Genomic DNA, 25,893 nt, shown 5'->3' on the forward strand with positions numbered 1-25,893 from the left:
AGATGGGGGAAACAGTAACCGTCGATATCTTTGAAATACACTAGCAATCCTCTCACATTTTTTAAGTATGGCTTTCTTACAAATTACCAGTCCAAAGACTGTTTGGGAACTAGTGTTGGAGGGATTTTCAAATATTTTTTTCATTTATAATTTCTAATAAATTTTTATATATTTTAAATTTATTTTTGATTGCTGAGATTTTGCAGAAAAAAACGCGAGATTTAAAAAAAAAAATTCAAAATCTCGCGAGTTTTTGACTGCAGAAAAAACGCATTTTTAACTTTTGTCACTATTCTCTCTCTCTGTCTCTCGACGAAAATACGACAGGCAGAAATTTCCTCCCCTATTGACTTACTTTTTGTTTCCAAACGTTTAATCACGAAGCGCGTAACCCCTTCACCGGATTCACATCGGACGGGTAAAGCTTTCCCTCTTTTTCCCTTCATAAAGAAAGACCCATCGATGCTTTAGGTTTCCTTTTCCCTCTTCTCCTTCGGTCGATTGATAATTGGGATTTGTTTCGATCAATTGTTTCGCCTTCTTCTCTTTAAAATCGTCAGATAATTCTTCGGTCATTTTGATATGTAGGGTTTGGAATTGTGGGAGCTAACGGGTGTTATTCGGCAGGACTTTACATGGTATAACGCCTGTTTTTGCTTTGGAAGGGCGCGATGAGGCTCAGAACGTATGCCGGTGCCAGTTTCGCCGGTGCGGTGGCCGTTGTATACCATGCATTCAACAGCAGGGGGCAATTCTACCCGGCCATGGTCTACTTCTCCACCTCCAAGATCAGCCTGGTGCTCCTCCTCAACATGGGTCTCGTCCTCATGTGCATCCTCTGGCAGCTGACCAAGCGCGTATTTCTCGGCTCACTCCGTGAGGCCGAGGTCGAGAGGCTCAACGAGCAGTCGTGGCGGGAGGTCATGGAGATCCTCTTCGCCATCACCATCTTCCGGGAGGAGTTCTCGGTTTCGTTCCTGGCGATGGTCACGGCGCTCCTCCTGATCAAGGCGCTTCACTGGCTGGCGCAGAAGAGGGTCGAGTACATAGAGACGACCCCGACAGTCCCGACGCTGTCCCATGTTCGGATTGTTTCGTTCCTGGGGCTTCTGATCGTAGTGGATTGCGCCTTTCTGTACAGCTCCGTCGCCCATTTGATGTGGACGCGGGAGGCGTCCGTTTCCCTTTTCTTTTCATTCGAGTGAGTTTGTCGAAACATTCAAAATTTATGATTGCCATTTATGCCAAAGCATACTTTGATCTGGTTGTGGGTGGCAGTTCTGCACTATTTTTTGTTGTTTCATGCTGGAATTATTGCTTGCGAGTTTTCCCCTGTTTTCAATTTTTCCCCTATGAGGTAACATGTGCACGCCCACGAGGTATAGATGGTGATAACTATGACAATTTGGAGGATAGTCATCTTATCATTCCACAAATCGAAGACTGGACGCCATAGCCAATGTACTCTCTAATTTTAGCAAATCTACTTTTTCTGATATTTGGAAAGTATTTTGTCGATAATTGTCTCATACTCATGTAAGAAAAGCTGGAGTAACAAGAGTGATGTGGCCGATGATTATCGAAGTGGGCAATTACATCGAGATCATTTGATCTTTTTCCTTTGCACTTGGGTTCTTCTTAGCAAAATTTTTGATGTTCTGGTTGAACATTTGTTTGCTGAGAGCTTAAAACTAAGTCAATTAGTATCATATGTTCACGAGCTAGGATTAACCGTTTATGAATCTGAAAATACTTAAGCTGTTTCCTTTCAAAACTTATGGAAGCTTAAGTGCTTAGAAGCTGTTTCATAAACTAACAACGAATTTGATATAGAATTTTGAAACTAGGGTTTTCACTGCTGTAACTCATAGTTCCACCAAATTGTGTTTTGACCATGTATTTGGGAAGAGGAAAGGTTCATGGTTATTGTAGAGTTATTAAGAAGTTCTTATAATTTTATTTCTTAGACATGGTTTCAAGTAGTTTCTTGAGTACTTCCATTGACATTGTTTACCATTTGTAGGTATTCAACATGTAACACTAACTATTATGCTTTCTGTTTCAGATATATGATACTGGTGACGGCAACTGTTTCCACATTTCTCAAATATGCATTCTATGTTAGTGATATGCTTATGGAAGGACAATGGGAAAGAAAGGCAGTGTATACATTTTATTTGGAACTCATACGGGATCTGCTTCACTTGTCTTTGTATCTGTTGTTCTTTCTTGTGATTTTTGTGTAAGTACTTTCATTCTTCACTCTTCAATTTGTGAACAGAAGGATAAGGCTTTTGTTCTTTGTACTACACATACAATGCACAACACATGCATGCATAAATGCAAGTAATTAGACAAAATGTGTTTGTATATATTCCTTTTTTTCCCTCTAAATGCATTAGCTTCAGTGGTCAATACCGTTGAAAGAGATATAGTTGCTATTTTTTTAATTCTGTTCTCTTACAAGGGAAGCTTTGTGTTTTTAGCCTAACATTGTATAGCCATGTTATTTCTTTCTCTTTAAAGGGCTATTATCATCAATAAATGAAAGAGGATCTCTAACGTAAATACTCTAGGTATTGAATGAGTTGTGAAGTCGATTTTGTCTCTCTCTCTCTTCTTACCTATTTCTTCCTGGTTTGCCTTATTTCTCTTACAAAATACATCAAAACATAGCCACAAGACTTTTAAGATGGTATTAGAGCTATTGAGCTTTGAACTTTGGTTTCTTCAAAAGGTACCGCTAGGTGACAATGACATCATGAATTGTGGTCACTTTTGGTAGTTTCTGAATCCCTTTGATTTTGGGTTGGTTTGTATTCAACATAGGTTGATTTTAGATGGTTTCAAAGCTATTAACGAAGCATATTGACTGAAGTATATGAGAGCAGATAATTAAGGTGAATTTATATCAACACAACTGAGAGATTACCTTAATAAATATGGGGTTGAGCCTCAAACTACCTGTCCTAATATCGCTCAACAAAATGGGACTGTTGAGAAAAAACAAACATTTATGTGATGTTACTAAAACTTTTTGATAGGGAAAAATGTCCCCAAGTGTTATTGGGTGATGCACTGTTGATTGCAACCTATTTGATTAGTAGAGTGCTAGTGATGCCCTTCAGAGAAAATCATTTCTTGCCATTCTAGATTCAAGATTGTTTGGTTGCACCTGTTATTTTACATTTTCTCATATTATAGATAAGCTTGATACTAGAGATGTTAAATGTATTTTTCTGGGGTATTCCCCTACACAGAAAAGGTTATAAGTATTATGAACCAACCAATATAATGAGATGTGTGGCTGTGGATGTCACATTCTTTGAGGATTAATCTTACTTTCAATAGTGAAGGGGAGTTCATTGAGGGAAAAGTAGAGTCTACCATGTGTTTGCCTTTAGTCTTTTCAGATACTTGTTAAAGTGTTGTGGGTGTAGAAAATGATAAAGATATTATAGAATTAAGAATGTATAAGAGAGGGGAGAGAAAAGTTGTGATGCTCGAACCTGCCACTACCACTAGTAATGATGTTTCTCCAAAAGTAGATCTTGATATTGCAAAAGTGAGTAGACTAAAAAAAGACCCCCTTGACACCTTCACTGAGAAAGTGAAAAAAACTTTTCACCTTGTGACTCATGGCTTATAGTTGTACTTCCCGAGCATTCAAGGCATTTGTGGCCAATTCCGAGTGAAATCCTATTCCTAGGAGTGTGGATGAGCCATTGAGGCATCCCAAAGTGGAGAAATGCAATGAAGAATGAGATGAAAGCACCAAAGAAGAATGATACATGCAAACCTCTTTATTGATTGGAAGAAAACTGGTAGGGTGTAAGTGGGTGTGTACTCTCAAAGTCTCAAGTTTAAAATATATAAATATATTAAGAGATATAAGGAAGATTGGTTGGTAAAAGCTACAGTTAAGTCTATAGGATAGTTTACCATAAAACCTTTGTTCCTCTGACAAAACTCGCATCAATAAAGGTGCTCACTACTTTGACCCCTCATAGAGGGTGGATCCTCAACCAACTGTATGTATAAAATGCCCTTTTTATAGTAATCTAAATGAGGACATTTATATATCTTTTCCTCTAGGGTTTAGGTTGGTAGGATGAAGATAAGCTGTGCAAATCATGGAAAATGATGTACAGGATCAAGCAATCTCGAAGAACCGAGGTTGAGAGAATTAAAATAGGCAATCACCCAATTTGGCTATACGAGGATTGTTAGTGAGAATACTTATTTTGCAAACAGGGGTGAGAAGATATCCATATTGTGATCATGGTTGATGATGTTGAAGAGATTGCAAAGTTCAAAGGATATTTACCTGAAGCGTTTGACATAAAGGAGCTTGAGATTCTCCATTACTTGGATATACAAATTCTGACTTCAAGAAAAGGGATACTCTGGTCCTATGTCACATGGGTGCGGGTGTGTGGCACTTTCAAAAAACTTGGGTGCAGGGGTGCGTCAAAATAAATCTATATATTATATAATTTTTAAGTTTTAACAGTTAACAACATTAACACTAATGAATGTTCATCTTGGGCATGACCGAGTCGAGCTAGGTCAATTCAGGTTGGGTCAGGTCTACCCAACCCCACTTTCATCCCTACACTGCAGCGGCGTAAAACATAAATGAACATGATATTTTACCGGTCAAAGCAATTAACTTTTCTAATGCATTTATTGATCACTTATATATATATATAGATAGATAGATAGATAGATAGATAGATAGAGAGATAGATAGATAGAGAGAGAGAGAGAGAGAGAGAGAGAGAGAGAGAGAGAGAGAGAGAGAGAGAGAGAGAGAGAGAGAGAGAGAGAGAGAGAGAGAGAGAGAGTAATTAATGGGAACTGAGCAGTCCGTTCCTTTGTTAATTCTCCACCCCTCGGCTGTTACGTCTTTGCTAGCCTCTAAGAAGTTTCTTCCCAAGATAAAAGTAACTAAAAATCATGTAGAATTAATTTTTCTTTCATTTTCCATGAAACCCCTTTAAGTAACCATTAGTGGTAACATCCTTATTTTTTCCATGATGCCTAGGAACATGTATCGGCTAGTATTTACCAACCAAACACAAGTTACAAGAAGCAAACAAATACTCCATCAATCAGCCATTTTTTTGGGTCCAAAAATTGGACACAAATGACCCTGGGTGCGTTGACCGCACCCAGGGTCCGGTTGACCGCTCCGGGTGCCACACCGTCACGCGCACCTGCACCCGCGTCGCGTCGCGTCGACGCTGGTGTGGCACCCGGTTGGTCAAATTCCTGTGACTTAGCTCTGGTCACAAGAAGTACATGTGGGACCTATTGAAGAAAACTGAAATTCTTGGGTATAAAAGCATTAATAGCCCAATTGAACAAAATCATAGATTAGGCATGAGTGATGTGAACAATTTGAGGATATGGGGAGATATAAGAGACTTGTGGCTAAGCTAATTTATTTTTACCACCATGAGGCCTAATATAGCCTATGCAGTGAGTATTGTCGGCATAGATTAGGCATTCACCTACTGCTGCACATATGATGGCAGTATATTGTATACTAAGACACCTAAATTAAAACAGAGGGCAAGGGATCCTATATTCTAATTATGGACACATCAATATTGAGATATCTGCAAATGCTTATTGGGCAAGTTCCTTGGAGGATTGATGGTCTGCTTCAGGTTATTGCACCTTAGTTGGAGAAAATCTTCTTTTATGAAAAGGTAGAAACAAGCAGTTATTTATATTCAGATCTAGTGTTGAGTCATTTGATAGGGCTATGACATATGGAATGTATGAAGGCTTGTTTTATTGTCTATTCCGACTAGAGAATAAATGTAAAACTCCCATTATCTTGTTAAGGGACAATAAGGCTGCCATTCTGATAGCTTCTGATCCAGTTTATCATGAGAGTGTGAAGCATATAGACTTAGATTTTTACTTCATTAGATTAAGTGTTGAAGTCAAATTGTTCAGAGTAGTCTATGTGAGAACACAACCTCAATTTGCTGATATTCTCACTAAAGCTGTAAGCAAATCTAGACTTAAAGAGATTATGAATAAGTTGGAAATCATTTATATCTTCATCCCAACTTGAGGAGTGTTGAAAGAGATAAATAGTTGGTAGTTTTGTAATTTTGGTTCTCTTACAGGGGTAGTTTTGTCTTTTTATCCCAGCATTTTTATTGCCATGTTAATTCTTTCACTTTAGAAGGGCATTTTTGTCGATGTGTAAAAGAGGAGCTTGATATTGGATGAGAATAGCGAAGTTGATTTGCTCTCTCTCTCATTTTCGTCTTACCTTGTCAATATTTCTTTTTATCTGTTGTCTTATTTCTCTTACAAAATACATGAAAATGCAGCCAAAAAGCTTAAGAAGTGGTGTTTTTAGTCTCTTACCCACCTGAATGTAAGAAGGGAAAAGTGCATTGACAAGAAAAACAATTGACATACTTGCACACACACACACACACACACATACCGACATGTTTGTCCAGGAAGGCCTCTACATACATCCATGTTAAGTGACAGTTCCATTTATTTGTAACATTTTTTCTTCAAAGCTTGATTTTATGAATTGTGGCATATCGTTTCTCTAGCTTCAAAGACTGGCTTTGGCTGGTCAGCACCTGGCTGCACCAATCCCAGACTTTATTGTCACCTCTAGCTGTTGTAGCTTGTTGCCAACCTGTAACAATCTCTGCTTTTGTTGTTCATCCCACATCACAGATTTTAGTGTACCTTCCTCAAAAATCAGTTCTCAGGTCTTGTCATGGGCCCCAAAGGGGTTTGGCGTAGTGGGATTGGGCCTAGGCTGCTAGGCAGGTGGCCTAGGCTGCTAGGCAGGCGGTCTAGGTTCAAATCCCATGGGCATCACTCCTTGCACAAGCCGAAGCATGGCGACTCTTCGGGGGCAAGGGGTAAGCCAACAGAGTTTTACGCTGCCAGGACAGTGATCGTAAGTACGACAGGTCGAGCCAGCGGCACTAGGTCTCTGATCCTGGGGGCGGTTTCTCTGTGTAAATATAAAAAAAAGGTCTTGGCATGAGAACAGGGTACAGGTTCACCAAACATAATCCCAAATTCTTCTGGTGGAGCTGAATTGGGTCCATGATATAAATATATAAATAGAAATAAATTAATTTATGAAAATATGCACATATATATGTATATATGTATATATATAGATATATATAATCCAACCGGCAGAATCTTGGTATGATGACTGATGTTAAAAGGAAAAAAAGACATTTAGTATTCTAATGTCTTTCTAGGCAAAAGCCCTTTGCAGTTGATGGGCGATGAGCTATGTCACAGGGACTTGGCTAATAGGTCGCCACACCCGAGTCAATGCGGGTGTGGGTGCCGCAACAATAAAAAAGCCCCTGGGCACGGGTCATTTTTGTTCAATTTTTTTTTATGTCGGTGAAAGGCAGGGAGGAGGAGAAGAAGAGAGAGACAAAGAGAAAGAGAAGTAAGAAAAAGAGGATAAACGAAGAGAGAGAGAGATACCTCCTTCTTCTCTTACTCAGAGAGAGAGAGAGAGAGAGAGAGAGAGAGAGAGAGGTGTCAACGGGTTGGGTTTACCCTGACCAAACCCTATATGGTTTGGGTATGATGACAAATAAGAAGGCCCGGGTCCGGACCCGAAGGTCCGATTAATACATGTACCCGGGTATAGTTTTTGAAAATTTATATCAGACCCGGACCCGACCTGAGTTCCGATTAAGACCCATAAATTTTCAATGTAAAAATGATAAAGAGTATTAGTTTATCGGGTATGGTCCGGGTTTGGTTCATGTAGTTCTTATCGGGTTCATGTATAGTTTCTCTTATAGTAGACCTGATTAGACCTGGATCTAGATACGATACCATACCCATGAATCTGGTCCAAGTCTAGTTCCACCTGGGTCCGAACCAAACCCGACCCGTTGACACCCCTAGGTGGAGTTAATAAGAGAGAGAAAAGAGGGGTTGGGTCTGAATCTAGATCCATAATATATATATATATATATATATATATATATATATATATATATATATATATATATATATATATATATATATATATATATATATAGGGAAACTACAATATGTAAACTAACAAAATATGTAAACTTGTATAAACTGAGATTTTCATAGATTTTTTTGCAAATCTAACCCTTCAGATGCATTCTGTGTGATCCCTTTGCTTCGAATCGACTATTGGATCATCGTAATCAGATCAAGAAATATGATTTTGTATGCTTGAATATTTATGAAAATTTTTAGCCGTTGATTTTCAAGCCTTAAAAGATCCTTCTTATACATCGTAATCGGATGATCTAAGAGTCTGTTTCTATAAAACCAAGCATCTAGATTGCATATGTACGGTAAAATTTTAGAAAAAATAAAAAAAACCTATGAAAATCTTGCTGCATACCAGTTTATATATTTGGCTAGTTTACATATTTTAGTTACCCTATATATACCCTCCCGCACCCCCTCACCCAAGTTTTTTTAAAGTGCAGCATTGCCGCACCCACACCTATGCGACACAGGCGATGAGTAATTTCTGTCACCGCCTAGTCGGAATAAGCCCTGCTGATTGACACCTTGGTGCCACTTTGAAATTTATCCCTTCAATCAATCATCAACAATTTTGATGTAGCAGCTTTTATGTGTCTTTGTTTTAATTTGCTAACTACTTATTTTTGCCTTTATTGATCTGAGTCTTTTTCATTTCGTGCTAAATATTGGCAGTGAAGCCAAGCACCAATATCCAACATCCAATGTTTAACTGAACTAGTACTTGGACCTTTTGGGACCATACTGAAAAATATCCTGACGTATTGATTATATTCTAAATTTTTATGATATATCTAAAATCTTTCTTGGTATTCTGAATATATCACCTTTTTGTCAATACATCAATGTTGTTATCACAATAATCATGTAAAATTTTGAATTTTCCATATTTTTTGATAATTCCGTTCATACTTTAATTTTCTTTTAGAATTGCCTAAAACAATACTTTGGGACCCTAGGTCTTTTTCTTCCCTTAATGTCAATCCGTAGAAGCTAAGGATTTTGTCATTTGGAATGCTTAAGTTACATATGCATATATATACAGACATGTATGTATGTGTGTGATTGCTAGTGTGTGGGTGTGGATGGGTGTTTATTTATGTTGAATCACATAGTTAGCACTATAGTGACAAATGTTTTTTTCAGCAAAATCTTGTTTTTCAAAAACTCTCAAGAAATTGAAATTTTTTCATAAATCTCGTATTTTTGGCAAAATCTCGGCAATAAAAAAATAAATTAAGAAATATTTTTTATAAGAAAATATTAATAAAAATTATTTAAAAATAAAAACACATGTAAAACATAAATATCACGTTTAAATCATGGTATTTATGTTTTTTCATAAATCTTGCGAGAAATTGCCGTTTTAAACTTTCAGGCAATTTCTCATGATATTATCCAAGATTTTCATAAATCTCACGATATTTGTCACTATGGTTACCGTTGTATTGTGCTAACAATTATTTGTCAATTCAAGAAACATAATATGAACAGTTGGCTTGGAAAGGGTAACAAACCATAAAAAACAAGTTTGCCTTGGAAGTGTTTTTTTTCTTCAAATTAACTGATCTCAGGCCTTTCATTTCATTTTTGTCTCATTCTTTTCTTTCATGTTAAATTTAGTTTCAATCTTTTTTTTTGTTTTCAAATTTATGGTTATTGATACTGAAATTTAAGGTGCATTTTGCAATTTTCTTCTTATTTTTTCCTTTTGTAAATGATTTTTTTTACTTCTAATCTCTAATCCAGGAACTATGGCTTGCCGTTGCACTTGATAAGAGAACTCTATGACACATTCCGTAACTTTAAGATTCGGGTTGCAGATTATATTCGCTATCGTAAAATCACATCAAATATGAATGATCGCTTCCCTGATGCAACTGCTGAAGAGCTCAGCTCGTGAGTACTTTACATTGAGAGAGAGAGAGAGAGAGAGAGAGAGAGAGAGAGAGAGAGAGAGAGAGAGAGAGAGAGAGTAGTGCTCGGAGCTGACTTTATCTTCTTGGGAGTACAGAAGTGATGTGACATGTATCATTTGCCGTGAAGAAATGGTCATAGCCAAAAAGCTGCATTGTGGACATCTTTTTCATGTTCATTGCCTTCGATCATGGTTAGAACGCCAACAAACGTGCCCAATTTGTAGATCCTTAGTAGTTCCTCCTGATACTGGGGCTACTTCATCAGTTGGGCCACGGGGAGTTCAGTCTGAAGAACATCAACCTGGTGTCTCAGAAGGTATGGTTATTAAACAAATTTTAACTCAATGTACCGAATGCAGATATTTGTGTTCTCCAATGCTTATGTACTTTTGTTCTACAAATGTGTAATACTAACACAAGCTTTAATTTTGGTAGTAGCATTATCCTGCTCATATATTATTAGTCTTCATCACTCTTTTTGCATACTGTGTGAAGGAATTTCAGCTTTTGAAATTAGATTTCACCTATTATTTGTCAAACATTTGAAAAAAGAAATCATTGTGGTCTTGCTACAGTGAAGGTTATCAAGCATTGTGAAGTTGGTAATAATTTTTCTTTGAAAGATAAGAAGTTGGTAGTCATATAAATCAGCTGCAGCAATGTTGTTTACAAATGCTGTGATTTGCAAAGTAGATTATGCAGAAAAGAGAATTATGAATTCGACATGCTTGCAGCAAAATAAAGTTCTGTCATGAAATATTTGCCTACAAAATTTGGACAGGTTGCCTGATTGAAAATGCCCTTTTTCACATTCTTTTTTTGGGTTGTTTTGGCAGATCAGACCCTACAAATGTGATGTAGAAGGTTTGTTAAGTAGGAAACATGTTTTGGAAAATGAAATTATGATCTGTAAGTGGGTTTTCTGATGGCCTGAAAACTCAACGGCCCACATTGTTCAAAAATTTCATGGCTCAAAAAGTTGCATTTATAAGTTGAGAACACTGCATGTTTCATGCTGATTGCAACTTCCAGATTGGATTATGTCTGGCTCACATCCATGATTTCCAGCTAGGTTGCGTGATCAGGTCTACATGACCAAATCCCATATATATATATATATATATATATATATATATATGTTTATATGTATGTATGTATTTACCGCAATTGATTGTACCTACAATCTAGTTGGGGTCTCAGGATGCAAGTTGTTTTTGAGTCTTTTGACTCAATTTAACCTCGTTGATGTGTTCCACACGGTTGATTTAGTGGGAATTGAGTCTTGGATCATGTTTTTAATGAAAAAACATGTTTTTTAAGTTGGGAAAATTTGGTACTATTATGGCCATTGATTTTTGTATCGCCAGAAAATCTGTACACACTTTTGGATTCCAGCTATTCAAAAGCCTCTTTCTACTAAACTGAGCATGTAGATCACATATATGAGGTTAGATTTACCAAAAAAAACCCTGGGTTTTGTGAAGTCAATTGTAGATACAATTGCATACATCTAAAGAAATGGAAGCCTCGAACAAGATCCGCCACAATGTTAAAGTGAACACACCAAAAGCCACAAATGGACTCACACCAAAGGCCACAAATGAGCTCGCTTATAAAACCCACACAAGGGGCAAAAATAAGAAGCTAAAATAAATAATATTTTATTGATAACCTTCATGCAAGAAGCATACAAATGGGAGGGGGTTTCACCCCTATATATACACAAACAAGAGGAGCTTCCAAAGAGACATTGAGAGAGGCCCAACGGCTTTAAATAGAGTCATTGACCTCCCCAACGTCTCTTTTGATTGACTAGTCAACAAATGTTCACTAGTTCAATTTAATTAAAAGAGAGAAACATATATATTTATATAAAAAAATAAAAATAAAAATAAAAATTATATATATATATATATATATATATATACAATTTTTAACAGTCTCCCTCAAACTTACGGTACAATAATCGAAAGTTTGTTTAATAGAAAGTGAAAACGGGGAGCAACAAGAGGTTTGATGAAAAAATTTGCTAACTGGTATTCTGATATAACATAAGGCAAATTGATGGTTCCATGTGGATACTCCTCTCGAACATAGTGACAATCCATTTCTATATGTTTAATACGTTCATGAAAAGTACGATTGCTGGCAATGTAGATAGCACTCTTGTTGTCACAACACATGCGGGAGGCTCCTGCCACTTGAGCTCCCATTATCAGCCAACAACCTTCTGAGCCAGACTACCTCCATTGTTATTCTTGCCATGGCCCGATGTTTAGCCTCAATTGATGAAAGCAAAACCTTCTGTTGCTTTTTGCACCCCAATGAAATCAGAGATTAACTTAAGAAAACACAAAAACCCGTGATTGAGTTTTTGTTATCGGGATCACATCCTCAATCAACATCACTATAAGCAATTAAATTTAAAGAAGATGAAGCAGGCAAAAAGAGACCTCTAGAAAAAAAAGTCTTAATATATCTAATAATATACAAAATTGCTCTCATGTGAATAGAAGTGGGAGCGTGCTGAAATTGACTAGCTGTGTGTCAGGTCTAGTAATTGAAGGATAAAAGAGTGCTCCAATAAGTTGTTGGTAAGGAGTAGGATCTTCAACATGTTCTCCATCATCAATTCGCATCTTGGTGTTGGCAATCTAAGGGGTATCAACTCTCTTATCATCTGTGATGCCACTCCTGAAGTCAAAAGCAAATTTAGACTGAGATAATAAATATCTTCTAGGAGAGTAAGCAACTTCGATTCCTAAGAAATATTTTAAGAAGCTTAAATTAGTAATTTCAAAATGTTTTTTGAGAAGTTTTTTAATATTTTCAACTCTTTGTTTATCTCCTTCAATGATGATCATGTTGTTCACATAGAGAATAATAATAATAATACCTGCATCAGAAATCTAAACAAACAATGTAGTGTTAGTCAAACAAGCTCTAAATCCAGTATCAACCATAACTCGACTAAACCGATCATACCAAGCCTTTGATGCTTGTTTAAGTCTATAAAAAGCCTTTTTCAAACGAAGAGCTTTACCCTTAGGAGCATTTATACCTGGTGGTGCCTCGACATAAACTTATTCAACTAGGTTTCCATTAAAAAAAAACATTTTTAACATCCATTTAAAATATAGGATATTTTCAAACAGAGGCTAATGCTACTAGAGTTCTAACAATGGTCATTCTAGTGACTGGAGCAAAGGTTTCCTCGTAATCTATGATATATTCTTGAAAGTATCCATTCACAGCTAATATGACTTTATATCTTTCAACAGTTCCATCACTCTTTGTTTTAATCTTGTATACCGACCTACAACCTATTAGGTTTCTTTCCTTTTAAAACTTCTTGAATTGTCTAAGTATTAGCCTTTTCTAAAGCTTCTAACTTTATTCTCATGGCTTCTACCCATTCAAAATGTTCTTTAACTTGAGTATAGGTTGAAGATTCCACATATGAATGAATTAATGCAATAAATTTCTTGTATTTTAGAGACAAAAAATCATAAGACAAACTTTTCAGGTGGTTTGAAAATCCTAGATGAGCTTGTAGTATGAACTTCAGGCTGTTCAACATATTTCTCCAGTGCACATGGTTGGTTAAGGTCTCTACGCCTAGAATATTATAAATAGTTTTTGTTTCTATGAGGTTGCTTTTCAGTAATTATATCATGATGACCATTATCAAGATCACATTCATCTATTATATCAAGACTACTATCTAGGTCACATTCATAATTGCATTTTTCATGACTTGAACTTAAATCAAATAAAAAAGAATACTCATCTACTTCCTTCGTCTTTTCAAAGTCAAAGAAGCTTTCTTTTTTTAAGGTCACATTATGTGAAACATATAATTTTTTATTTTTAGGATCAAAGCGCCTGTAGCCTTTTTGGTTATATGCATAACCCAAGAAGGCACAAGAAATAGCACAAAGGGAGAGTTTATCATTTTTGTTAGTCAAAACAAAACATTTGTACCAAAAAATTCTTAGTCTAGCAGTATCTGAAGATACTTTAAAGAGTTTTTCAACTGGTGTTATATTTTGCAAAGAAGAAGACATTCTATTGATGAGATAAGGCTCCTTCAGCCCAAAATTCTTTTGGCACTTGATTTGCTAATAGTAGAGTTCTCGTTGTTTCCATAATATGTCTTTGTTTTCGTTCAGCCAAACTATTTTGTTGTGGTGTATGAGGGCAAAATCTTTGACGTATGATACCATGCAAATTTAGATAATTTTTAAATTCCTTTGATTCCTATAACGGTTGGGTTCCTATAATGGTTGGGTTCCTATAACGGTTGGGTTACATCAAGGATCTGCTTTAAGCCCTTTCCTGTTTGCTATAGTGATGGATGAGCTTACAAGATCAATTCAAGAAAATGTGCCGTGGTGTATTTTGTTTGCTGATGATATTGTTTTGATTGATGAGTCTAGAGCTGGGGTTAATGCTAAGTTAGAATTATGGAGACAGACATTGGAAGCAAGAGGTTTTAAGTTGAGTAAGAGTAAGACAAAATATATGGAATGTCGGTTTAGTACGCAACGAAGTAGTGATGGGAGTGTAGTGAAGCTTGGTGAGCAAGAAATACCGGTGGATGACTGTTTCAAATATTTGGGATCTATCATTCAAAAGTATGGAGAAATTGATGGAGATGTAAATCATAGGATAAAGGTTGGGTGGATGAAATGAAAAAGTGCAACTGGAGTGTTGTGCCATCGTAGAATGCCATTGCGGTTGAAGGGAAAGTTTTATAGGACGACGATTAAGCCCGCTTTACTATATGGTACGGAATGTTGGGCTGTCAAGAGACATCATATTCAAAAAATGAGTGTAGCTGAGATGCGTATGTTGAGATGGATGTGTGGAAATATAATAAAAGATAAGATTCGAAACGAGGAGATACGTAAGAAGGTAGGCGTTGCACCCATTGAAAATAAGATGAGAGAGAATTATTTACGGTGGTTTGGACATATTCGGCGAAGGCCTAATGATGCTCCAGTTAGAAGGATGGAGAAATGGGAAAAATATATTAGTTAAAAGAGGTCGGGGTAGGCCTAGGAAGACATGGATGGAGGTGATAGGAAAGGATATGAATGCTTTGAACCTCACCGAGGACATGACATTGGATAGAAATGATTGGAGGAGAAGGATTCATGTGGAAGACCCAGAATGATTTTCTTTTTTGGTTCATATCGCCGACCCCAATTGTTTTGGGATGAAGGCGTAGTTGTTGTTGTTGTTTAAATTCCTTTGATAAAAATTCTCCCCCCTGAATCTGTGCAAAAAAGAGAAATATCCTTTTGAAACTTATTTTTGATCAAGTTGTGAAATATTTAAAAATGTGAGAAAACCTCATATTTATATTTGAGAAAGTAGCTCCAAGTATACCTAGAAAAATCATCAACAAAAATCACATAATATGCATATCCACCTTTTGATATAATTGGTGTTGGCCCCCAAACATTTGAATGTATTAGATCAAGCGTTGTAGAAGAAAAGAAAGTTCTTTCATAAAATGGTAATCTCTTCATTTTACCAAGAATATAGTCTTTACACGTAAAATTTTCAGAGTTACAAAATTTTTCCAAATTTGGAAAGTGTTGAATTTTGGATACATTAGGATGATCGTGCCATATATCCAACTCTAATTACTTAACATTATCACAAAAGGTATCGTTGGGTATTTTAAAAAAATCCATGTAATATAGACCTCCTTTATGGCCTTCCCCAATCAGCTTTCCTGACTGACGATCCTTTACCCAACATCCATTAGAAGAGAAGGAGACATTATATCCATGTTCAAATGTTTATGAAACTGATAAGAGATTTAAATTTAACTTAGGAATATATCTAACTTTTGAAATGGTAAAATTTTTGGAGTTTTGTATTTTTTTCAAAATTTCCTATTCCTTCTATTTCAAGAGATGTACCATCGGTTGTAAAAACATTTGACATGCTTGAGTTGGTATCTATGTCACATGGACTCTTCAAACTAGGTGCCGCCGCACTCGCGTCGCACCCGCACCCGATGCGGTCAACTTGACCCTGGGTGCAGTCAACGCACCAGGGTCATTTATGTCCAACTTTTGGACTTTATATATATATATATAAATTTTTATATTTTTTTTGCACCCCCGCACCCGCACCCATGTGACATAGTTGGTATGATATTTAGATAACATTTTACTATTAAGGGTCATATAAAAGAAAGTACCAGAATCAAGAAGACAAAGAGTTTTACCGGGATCGAAGAAGGATGAAACTACTGCTCCAGTTTAGGCTTCATTTGAAGAAGATACCTCTTTGAGAAGTGGTTAAAGAATCTCCATAAGTTGTGACATTGATACGGGTGCATCATTAGTTTCTTATGAAGAGTCAACTGAAGCCACCTTCTTTTCTTTCTTTTTTTCTAAACTTTGGGTATTGAGGTTTAGTGTGCTGAGTTCATGACAATTATAACAAATAATTTTTTTTTGTCATAATCATTGCTTTGTTTCCAATAAAGCTTGTTATCATGCTCATTTTCTTGTTTGCAACGAGGTAGCTTGTAGGGGCACATGTAGTTTTTCGGTCTAGAGACTCCCAAAACAGAGTCGTCTTCATTTTTCAAAGAGTGCCTTTTTAGCCTATTTTCTTCCATACTGAATTCTTCAATAGTTTAAACAATAGAGAGTACTTTTCCTCTATGAAGAAGAGCCAATTTGTTGCTTCCAAACTCCGGTCTCAAGCTATTTATAAATTGATAGAAATGTTCCACATCAAGTTGCATTTGTCGGAGCTTTTTGCGCAATACCACTTAGGCTCAAGAATAGATAGTTCTTCCCAAAGTTCGGACAATTCATTGTAGCATTTCCTAATACTTTGTCTTTTTGAGTCATTGTCTGAACTTTATTTTAAAGATTGCACATATGAGCAATATCCTTAAGAGAATATATATTCTCAAGGTATTCCCAAACTTTGTTGGCATGCTCAAATTTTGCGAGACTAGAGCATTTTTTAATATCCACGCTATATATACCAAGACATGATCTTGGCATGCCCCATTCTTCACTCTTTCCATAAGTGGCTAGTGCCTTAGTCATCTCACCATCCGCAAGAGGCACTTCTTTTTCGTTATCTACCTTTGTGAGGACTAGTTTAGGCTCTGGATCAGAACCATCAATTGATCCTCATAATCTTTTTCTCCATATGTGGTGTTTCATTATTAAAGATCACATTATAAAATTAGTATCGTTGAGTTTCATGGGTACTGTGGTGACTTTCTCATTGTCATCCATCCTTACAAAGTAGAGAAAAAAGAAAGAAAGATAATAGATGAGAAAGGAGAGAGTAGTAGTACGAGCACACACCACCACGAATACACGAGCACTTGAATCACCAGAAAATTCTTTCTTTCTCCTATGAGCACGAAAAATGAGGCAATCCACAATCCTCAAGAGTCAAGAGATACCATGTAAATAAATGAAAGCCTCCAACAAGATCCACCACAATGCTAAAGTGAACACACCAAAAGCCACAAATGGGCTCACACCAAAAGTCACAAATGAGCTCACTCACAAAACCCACACAAGGGGTAAAAACAAGAAGCTAAAAAAAAATAATATTTTATTGATAACCTTTATGCAAGAAGTACACAGATGGGAGGGGCTTTCACCTCTATATATACACAAGCAAGATGAGCTTCCAAAGAGATGTTGAGAGAGGCCCAATGGCTCTAAATAGAGTCGTTGGACCTCCCCAATGTCTCCTTTTGTTGACTAGTTGAATTTAAACAAAAAAGAGAAAAATAAAGAAGGAAAATATATATTTATATAAATAAATATACATAATATATATATATATATACACACACACACAATTTTTAGCAATACATGCATGCATGCATCCGTGCATGCATAAATATGTCTGTGTATTGAGAGGAAAACAAAATTCTTTCATTAAGAATAAGAATGTGACGACAGTTTTCAACAATAGTTGCAAAAAAGCATGGATGATGAATTGATGATCTATCTTATCATCAAAGACTTATCTATTTCTCCCTCACCAAGTGGTATACCAAGTGAGACAAACAATGATTTACAAATCTGTAGCCACTTCTTCCCCTTCTTCCTGGCACAAGCAGCAAGAATTATATACTTGAAAGAACTGATCCTCCGCTTGTTAAAATCCCACTTAGGCTATGCAACCCTCGGCTTTTTGAGAAAAGCACATGCCGAATAGTGAGAGCAAATACGATGAGGATTTGTCATCTTCACAGCATACATTACAACTTACAAGATGGAGGCCTCTACTTTTAAGGTCCTTTTGAGTCATCACCTTTTCCACACTATCAACCACCCAAAATCCATTGCCCTATCAGATTAGGCCTCCAGATAAACTTGTTGCAGGAATTTCCCATTAGTGATTTCACTAAAGATGCTTATTTACTTCTTGAATCCTTGTTCTGATACCATCTCAAGATGGGCCTTGCAAGTGAATGGGAAGAAGAGGCAAAAATTATTGGGCCTCACTGTTCATTCATTCATATTGTGTTCAATAATAATGAAAACTTACATATGCTGTGTCACGGATGAGAATAAAAGAAAAAGTAGGAAAATACCCTGATCTATGGTGTAATTCCAATAGTATACATGAAAAATTAAAAATGTCCTCTATGTCCCTAATATCTATGTTTGCATTGTGGAGGGGAATAGGTGGGAAGGAGCACTGGAGTAGTTAAAGTGGAATTTGAGTATTTTAATGTGCATTTGCTTACACAGCTTAATATTTGGCTACTGACAAAGGCCAAGATGCTAGAAGAATTCTTGTATTTGTTAGTATCTATCTGATTAATGTGGTATCTGCTATGTAACTGTTATGCCGTTAGTGAAGGTAAAAATGACAGGTATATGACCATGTCGGCTTTAGGATCAAACTCAAATTGACCATGACCTGACCGTTATATAGTCCTGCATTTGATTATCTGGATTTCCCTGATTTATGTTTGTGGCATGCAACAGTTTGCTAAGGTTTAGTTTAATGAATCACATCTTCCTTCCACAGGTTTTGGTGCAGCTATCACAACTAATGGCATTGGTGATGTAGCTGCTGGTGATAATTTGAGCCAGCATCAGGCGAGGCTCCAAGCTGCCATGGCTGCTGCTTCAGTTTATGGGAAATCATTTGTTTATCCTTCACCAAGTACATTTGTTTGGTACTCTCTCTGTCTCACACACACACAGGTTGAATTATCTGCTTTTCTTTTCTTGTTCATAGTCATTTAAATGAAGATAAACCTGACATGGTAGAGTTTCCAAAGGTCTTGATGATATTCTCTTGAGATTTCATAGATTTACTGCTGTGCTTTTTGAAGACCCTATGCATTTAAAAGCTGCTCTCCTATGTCTGTCTTATGTCATGCTAGCTATAGACCTAGACTTGTCCTGACTCAGGCCAAGACATAGTCAACAAGTCAGCTTTTCCAGTTCCATTTTATGATTCTTCAGATTATGTTTCATTGAGTCACTTTTTCTCATTGGTCATATACTTTTTAAAGCTTGCAAAATTCATAGCACTTAATAAACACAAACAGCTTATTTCTGTAATTTTGTAATTTCTCAGGCCTCCGGGTTATGCTCTCCTACCCCAGTTTTACCAGCCAGGAGAGCTTGGTAGAGAGGGTAGCAGTAGTAAAAACACAAGCTTGAATGGAGAAGTTGCTGGGACTTCCAGCATACCAGTGCATATGTTGCCCGGCCCAACTGCTCACCTGAACTTGACTTTTCCTCAAGTTCCAGAACATGTCTATGTTCCTTTCCAGGTGCCTGATTCTAGTTGGGCTTCTGGTGTTGTAGCTTCTAATGTGTCTGATTCAGCAGGCAGTTCTTCACAGTATGTGGGGCAGTCAAAGGCTCAGGAAAAGTTTCTGGAACACCAGATTGAGGTACATTTTGTGGGATTTTCTACTTAGAGCGTTCCTCTCTCTCTCAAAGAATTCATAGAGGAGCATTCTTAGTCCATTACTAATCCCATTTAGTATTGCATGTTATTGAAAAATATAATAGATAGTCAAACTCTAGGTTTGTAAGCTAGTTAAAAGCACACACCTTGGCACTCACCTAGGTGACCTAGGTGAAGGGTGCACTAGGCACGAGGGCGGAAGGGGCAATTAACAAGGAAAAGCTAGCTTGTTTACACTTAACGTACACAATATCTTTGTTTAGATTTTTAAAGATTGTGTTCAAACACTATTTTTTTTTGGGTTTCTTTGCATCAGCCAGTGCTTTTGACTAACAGACATTGTAGGTAGCTGAATAAGATGGATACTTGTTCTACAGTATAAACTACAAAGTCACAAATATTGTTCTAGGCTATATCTGAGCAAAGGCAATTTCTCACAATAATATAGGTTAGGTTGATATGTCTCGAGAAAATCTTGGAGCTCAAAAAATATAAAATATAAAAAATAAAAAATAAAAAAATAAAGAAGAGAATAACATGTTTAAACAATAAAATATACATATAATAAAAGAAACAAGTGAAAAATGTAAAACAAAGAAGGAAAACATATTTAAGACAGAAAATAAATAAAAAATAACTGATAATATTATGATATTAACACGAGAATATCACGATATATAAACGTTTGATATTTTCAAAATATTGCAATATTTTACCTTTGATATCGTTTGCTGATTTTACAGCTATAACATCACATTATTTTAAAAGCATCACTAATATTTGTGACTATGCTGCAACATCTAGTTGAATCCACTGTAGTTGCATCATCAGTCATCAGTATGCCCTTTTAGCGAACATCTTTTTTATTTATTTATTTTGAATTGCCAAAAATCCAATAAAGGAAAGAAAGTTACCTAAGGTGGTGCGGAATCAGTGTTGGGAAAAGAAAGCATAAAGGTGGCAGAAAAAGTAAATGGACAGCATAACTACATTTAATTATGTGTCGGTACTAGAGTTACTTCTTAGATAGGTGGGAAGCACAATACTCCTTGCTTCCGAAACTTGATGGGAATCTCGATTCTTCTACACTTATTTTATACTATCCACACAGTTCATCCTTGCTTTGTACAAGCTTCCTATTTGTTCTCATGCTTATTTTCATGTTTTTCATATGTTGTTTCTCTTGCTTCCCACTCGTATCATTTCTTGCTTTCGCTTCCTAGTCTGGCAACCTTGACTGGCACAACTGTAGGTTGATTCAAGGCTTAGAGGATATAAAGTTCAATGGATTGACACCTATCCTCCCACAGTGGTTGAGTCTACTACACATTGAATAAGGTTGCTGTTTGGGACTTCACATTAGCTGTGTCAGGTTTTTATTGGTGCATTATTTAGATTGAATGAAACATACTTTGGTCATTCCAGCTGAATCTTGACTACGGCAGTGCCTTGAACTAGTGTCACCTCATAAATGCAAGCCATGATTTGGCTTCTCATCAAGTTCTGTTGAGTTGTCTGATATGCTCAAATAGGTCTCAGGTGCTTCAATTCAAACACAGTATATAAGAAAACTAGCTGGAACCCTGTCAATTATCATGAAAGAACATACCTGTGTTCAATTTCTGTTAGCAGAATTACCTTTGGCTAGGCAGATTTAGTAAAACACTTGTTGCCTGGTTGGGAGTGGTTTTTTTATACCATTCCCTTTGTTCTGAGAAATCTGGAGCTGTTGAGTGATTTACTTAAATATCTAGACTAGAAGCTATATTTGACATATGACTTTGGATTTGTCATGGTCATTTGGAATAACACTGGCCTGTACCAAGTGAAATGCGTCAATATTGCTGTTGTTGTTGCTAGTGCTGCTAATTTTTTTGTTTGTTTGCATTTCTGCACCTCCTGTGAATGTCAACTATAGTATTTTATCAGTGATCCAGCTATCATGTCCTTGCTGCTTCCCCAGGCTTTGCGAAGACAGCAGGAACTACTATTGCATCAGCGAGATCTCCTGCGCGCGCAGCAGAAGCTTGTTGTACCAAAGGCAGTAGACGGTGCTGATAGTGGGGTTTCTAGCGTACCAAACAAGGGTAAATCCCCCATTGCTTGTGAAACTGATGATGTGGTGACTTCCCACTGCAGCCGGCACCGGAAAATTGAAGATGAAGGCAGAGATGCATAACTTATCAATGAGTAGGGAATGGAACTCTTTTCTTATTTCATTGCTGGGTTAAAATTGTTATTTGAGAAGGCTTTTCTGTTGACGCTGTTGTTTTACTGGCTGCATGCATAAATTTTGTATTTTCGAAGTGCAGTCTGCATCTTTTCTGTGAGCACTTTCATGCAAATGTTATTCTTTTGCTCATGTAAAATAATAACAGTGCCCCACTTGTTTTTTCTCTTACAGGACCTTTTTGAATTTTCTCCCATGAAGAAGTGCGATTATATATTAGGATAAGCCTTTGGTGTGGATGTGCATACCGTATCAATGAGTTGAAACTCAGGTACTAGTTGTTTTGACTCAATCTGACTCCAAAGATGTTATCAGCATAGTTAACTTGTTAGAGATCAACCCTTGGATTGTGTTTTTTTTTTTGAAAAAAAAACCTTTTTTAGGTCACAAAAATTTAGTGCATTTAAAGCAGCTGATTTTTGTATCACCAAAAACACCTGTACGCATCAAATTTCAGTGAGAAAAGTCAATCCCCACCGAACAGGTCCTGTAGATCATATCTGTAAGGTTGGATTCACCTAAAAAAATATGATGTTATTCGTTTAAACTCATTGATACTTTATGCACATCCTAATATATTATGGAGAATGTGAAATCTGATGTTATGAATTGCAATCATGCTATTGTGATGGGTTTGTAGTATCGGGACTGGGATACAGTTGAGTGGACTGCATCTACGCGTTCTGCCAAGATCCAACCTGAATCGATTCTGCCAAAAGTTGGCCAGGTTTATGGGTTCTTGTCCTGTCACGGTTGGTGGCAAACTCGCCAAGTCAAATCAGTAGTTCGTGACTCGGTCCAATTTAGGACCCAAACATTTTAACGATCTGGCATAAAAGTGGTAATGCTTTTGGCTCTGCATAAACCAGCCAACTCATCCGTTTCCAGTTTACCTGAAACTGTCTGAGTTGGGTACTTGGTTCAGTTTTTCGACAAGTTGAATTTGAGAAGGAAACGTCAAGTTATTTTCTTTCCTGGGTTCCTAATTTTTTGCCTTCCTGGGTTCAGTTTTTGGTTCTATGTGATGTAGGTATGGGTCTTTGAGAAAGAGGGCAAGGGCGAGTTATGCTGTGAAGTAGCAGTGAGAGGCCGAGGGCTGCTACGAGATAACCATCTTTCAGCCTTCTTGTTCCATAAACTCTCTCTCTCTCTCTCAGGTCTAGATGAAGGGAAAATTGAAAGTATGGTGATGAGCGGTAATCCTTTTCTTGGTATTTTAGTGAAAAGATGTGAAAAATAAAAGGCAGGTGGATTCAATTGCCCTCTCTCTCTCTCTCTCTCTCTCTTCAATTTCATGCAAGAGAACAGTAATTAATGCACGTACAAGTTAAATCACTAAAAAAAAGAATAATGTAAGCATAATCAATTAGTAAAAAATATCGTTTTGCTAATTAATGAACATTAAATGCTTTGTGTCTTAAAGGTAACAAATGCTTAAATCACACATTACTGTAAGTTTTTGTTTTTAAATTATCATGTGTTATGCATTGTACTAAAATACATTAAATGTGTTAAAATTTGAATAGCGGACAGGACTCAACCCTTGTTTGGGTATAATTCCATCAAGAATAGCCATCGAAGTTAAATTGCAGATTATTAGCTGGAAAGATGCAAAAAAAAGAAAATAACACAAGGGAAGATAATAGCTAATTATGAACATAAAAGAAGTGGATTGGTCAACATAAAAATTTAAAAATATCGATTATAAGTTTCAGAATGAGACTAACTCAAGCTTAGCTCATCTAAACTTCACGAGTTGTGAGCTCAAGCCTGAGCTCAGATTGTTGTGTACTCTAAATAAGTTGAGCTTGAACAAGCCTCTTTAAAAAAAATGTTGTTGAAAGGTTTCAGAGCTGTCATTTCATATTTCACTTTTAAGACCAACAAGTTGTTTTCTTCTTTTTCACATATGAAAAATATTTCTCCAAATATTGTGTAAACTAAACTCATGCTTGAATTGAAACTGAGATACCAATGCAAATTCTTCCCCTTCTAATTCAGATGGATGTTCATATTTAAAATAGTTGACAGGTGCTGCATTGGCATTTCTTTAATCAGTTTAGTAACACCTTCTATTTCCCATATTTTAGATTGGGATTATCATTGCAATAATCAGATCACTCGAAGAACTCAAGAAGACCTGAAATCCATATAACTGGCCGATCTGGTCCTTCTGAGTTCTTTGTGACTAAGAACTTAACTCACATGAAGACACTTTGTTCCTTGGGCATCATTGTTCGCTCAAATTTCTGAGTGTGGACATGATACTTGGTGGGGTGCTAACAAAAATTTTGTGACACCACCTTTAAACTTTATTTCTCTTAGGTTGGTATAATATAGTGATATTTGATTTCAGAGATTTTTCTTCTCTCATTCTGCATTGGCTTCAAGTGACTAGTTACAGGGACATGAGACTAAATCTCAAAGTATTTTTATTAGGTATAATGGTTCTCACTAAGGCTTGAATTCTAAAAGACTAGAATTTGATGAGAATACATTAAAATACCCCTTTTGCCTTTAGATAAGTTTTTTGGAGTCTTTTTTTTAGCTGAAGAATGAGCTTATTCCTCACTTTAGTTATCATTTTACCTTAGATCTGGTAATCATTGGTTTTACGGCTATTCAGTTCAAGAGAGATATTACTATCTATTTAGCCTTTGCCTTCAAAAGTTACATAGTCGAAACACTACCTTGCCATAGGTCTAGAGGTAAATATTGATTTTTTTTAACATACTTTTCTATTCTAACCTCAACATCTAAAACAACTTTATGACCGGAGCCTACCATTGTGCTATAGACTCAGAGTAGGTGTTTGCCTAATAAGTGCATTGCTCATTTTTTGCATCTTTTATTTTATTTTTTACACACTTTTTTATTTTTTTTATTGAGATAAAAAAGGCATCTCAAGAAATCAACCTATGATGTAGATTAGTATCAAAGATATTTAATATCTAACTCTTTTTCTATAGAGTTGGTTACCTATATGGGTTTTCAAATGATCTATACTATGCATTAAGGATAATTTCATGCCCCTATAATTTATCCTTATAAACTCATGGGGCTAAAACTATTATATTAAGGCACCTTAGCCTCATTGTATCACTATCTTATTTGTTTTTAAGAATTTGATGTTTTATGTGATAGACTCTCATGTGTAAGAATACATGAGATAATAATTTTAAAAGGATTTTTTTTTTCAGAATCGAATCAAGGATAATATTTCTTTAGATGCAATGCATTGACCGAATCTGATACTTCAACCCCATCGACATTGAATAGCCAATATGAGTTCTCAAGAAGAACCTTTTTGACCACATACAAACCCTCTTAGTTTGGCCATCATTTTTTTAAAGGATGACTATCAATGTAGTGGATTCGTTTGAGGTCAGGATCACTGGCCTTAAATGATCAGTCAATCACATGCTTTGCATAATGGTGCTTTATCCTTGTCCTATTTGCATTTTCGGTCATTAGAAGCCTCCTATCATTTAATATGAGAGGGTTTTTCTGTCTTTACATTTAGGTGCACTATCTATGAATAGATCGATGTGAGTTCTTATGTCTCTCTTTCTACTGAACTTAAAAAATTTGAGTATCTTCTGCATCATCTTCTCATCCTAAGTAAAAAGTCCTTTAGAGAGTATTCCCACATGTATGTATCTATATATTTCATTTTGGAACTGAGGTTTCGTATTGTGTCATTCATGAACTTTATTTTTTATTTGATTTTGATAATGT

The 25,893-nt window shown here is 36.3% G+C and overlaps 1 protein-coding gene across 8 annotated transcripts; it reads left to right on the forward strand.

The window, feature by feature from the left end:
* The first annotated feature begins 344 nt into the window (after nt 1–344).
* On the forward strand, nt 345–23,691 carry LOC149815379 (ERAD-associated E3 ubiquitin-protein ligase HRD1B-like). Of its 8 annotated transcripts, XR_016428014.1 has the most exons (10): nt 408–471; nt 589–1,201; nt 2,066–2,242; nt 9,811–9,960; nt 10,076–10,296; nt 19,029–19,179; nt 19,587–19,908; nt 21,889–22,115; nt 22,330–22,426; nt 23,186–23,691. XR_016428014.1 is itself a non-coding variant. In XM_089989749.1 (9 exons), the coding sequence occupies exons 2-8, from the start codon at nt 672–674 to the stop codon at nt 22,102–22,104; spliced, it is 1,767 nt and encodes a 588-aa protein (XP_089845875.1). In that variant the 5' UTR covers nt 408–471; nt 589–671; the 3' UTR covers nt 22,105–22,115; nt 23,186–23,691. The 8 variants fall into 8 exon arrangements, 7 of the variants coding, with proteins under 7 accessions (XP_089845872.1, XP_089845871.1, XP_089845875.1 ...); XM_089989749.1 differs by lacking the exon at nt 22,330–22,426; XM_089989748.1 differs by lacking the exon at nt 23,186–23,691 and having other exon boundaries at nt 22,330–22,658.
* Nucleotides 23,692–25,893: the final 2,202 nt, after the last annotated feature.

Source organism: Nuphar pumila, chromosome 15 (genome assembly GCF_984573655.1).
Source record: "Nuphar pumila chromosome 15, dmNupPumi1.hap1.1, whole genome shotgun sequence".
Lineage (NCBI taxonomy): Eukaryota > Viridiplantae > Streptophyta > Magnoliopsida > Nymphaeales > Nymphaeaceae > Nuphar > Nuphar pumila.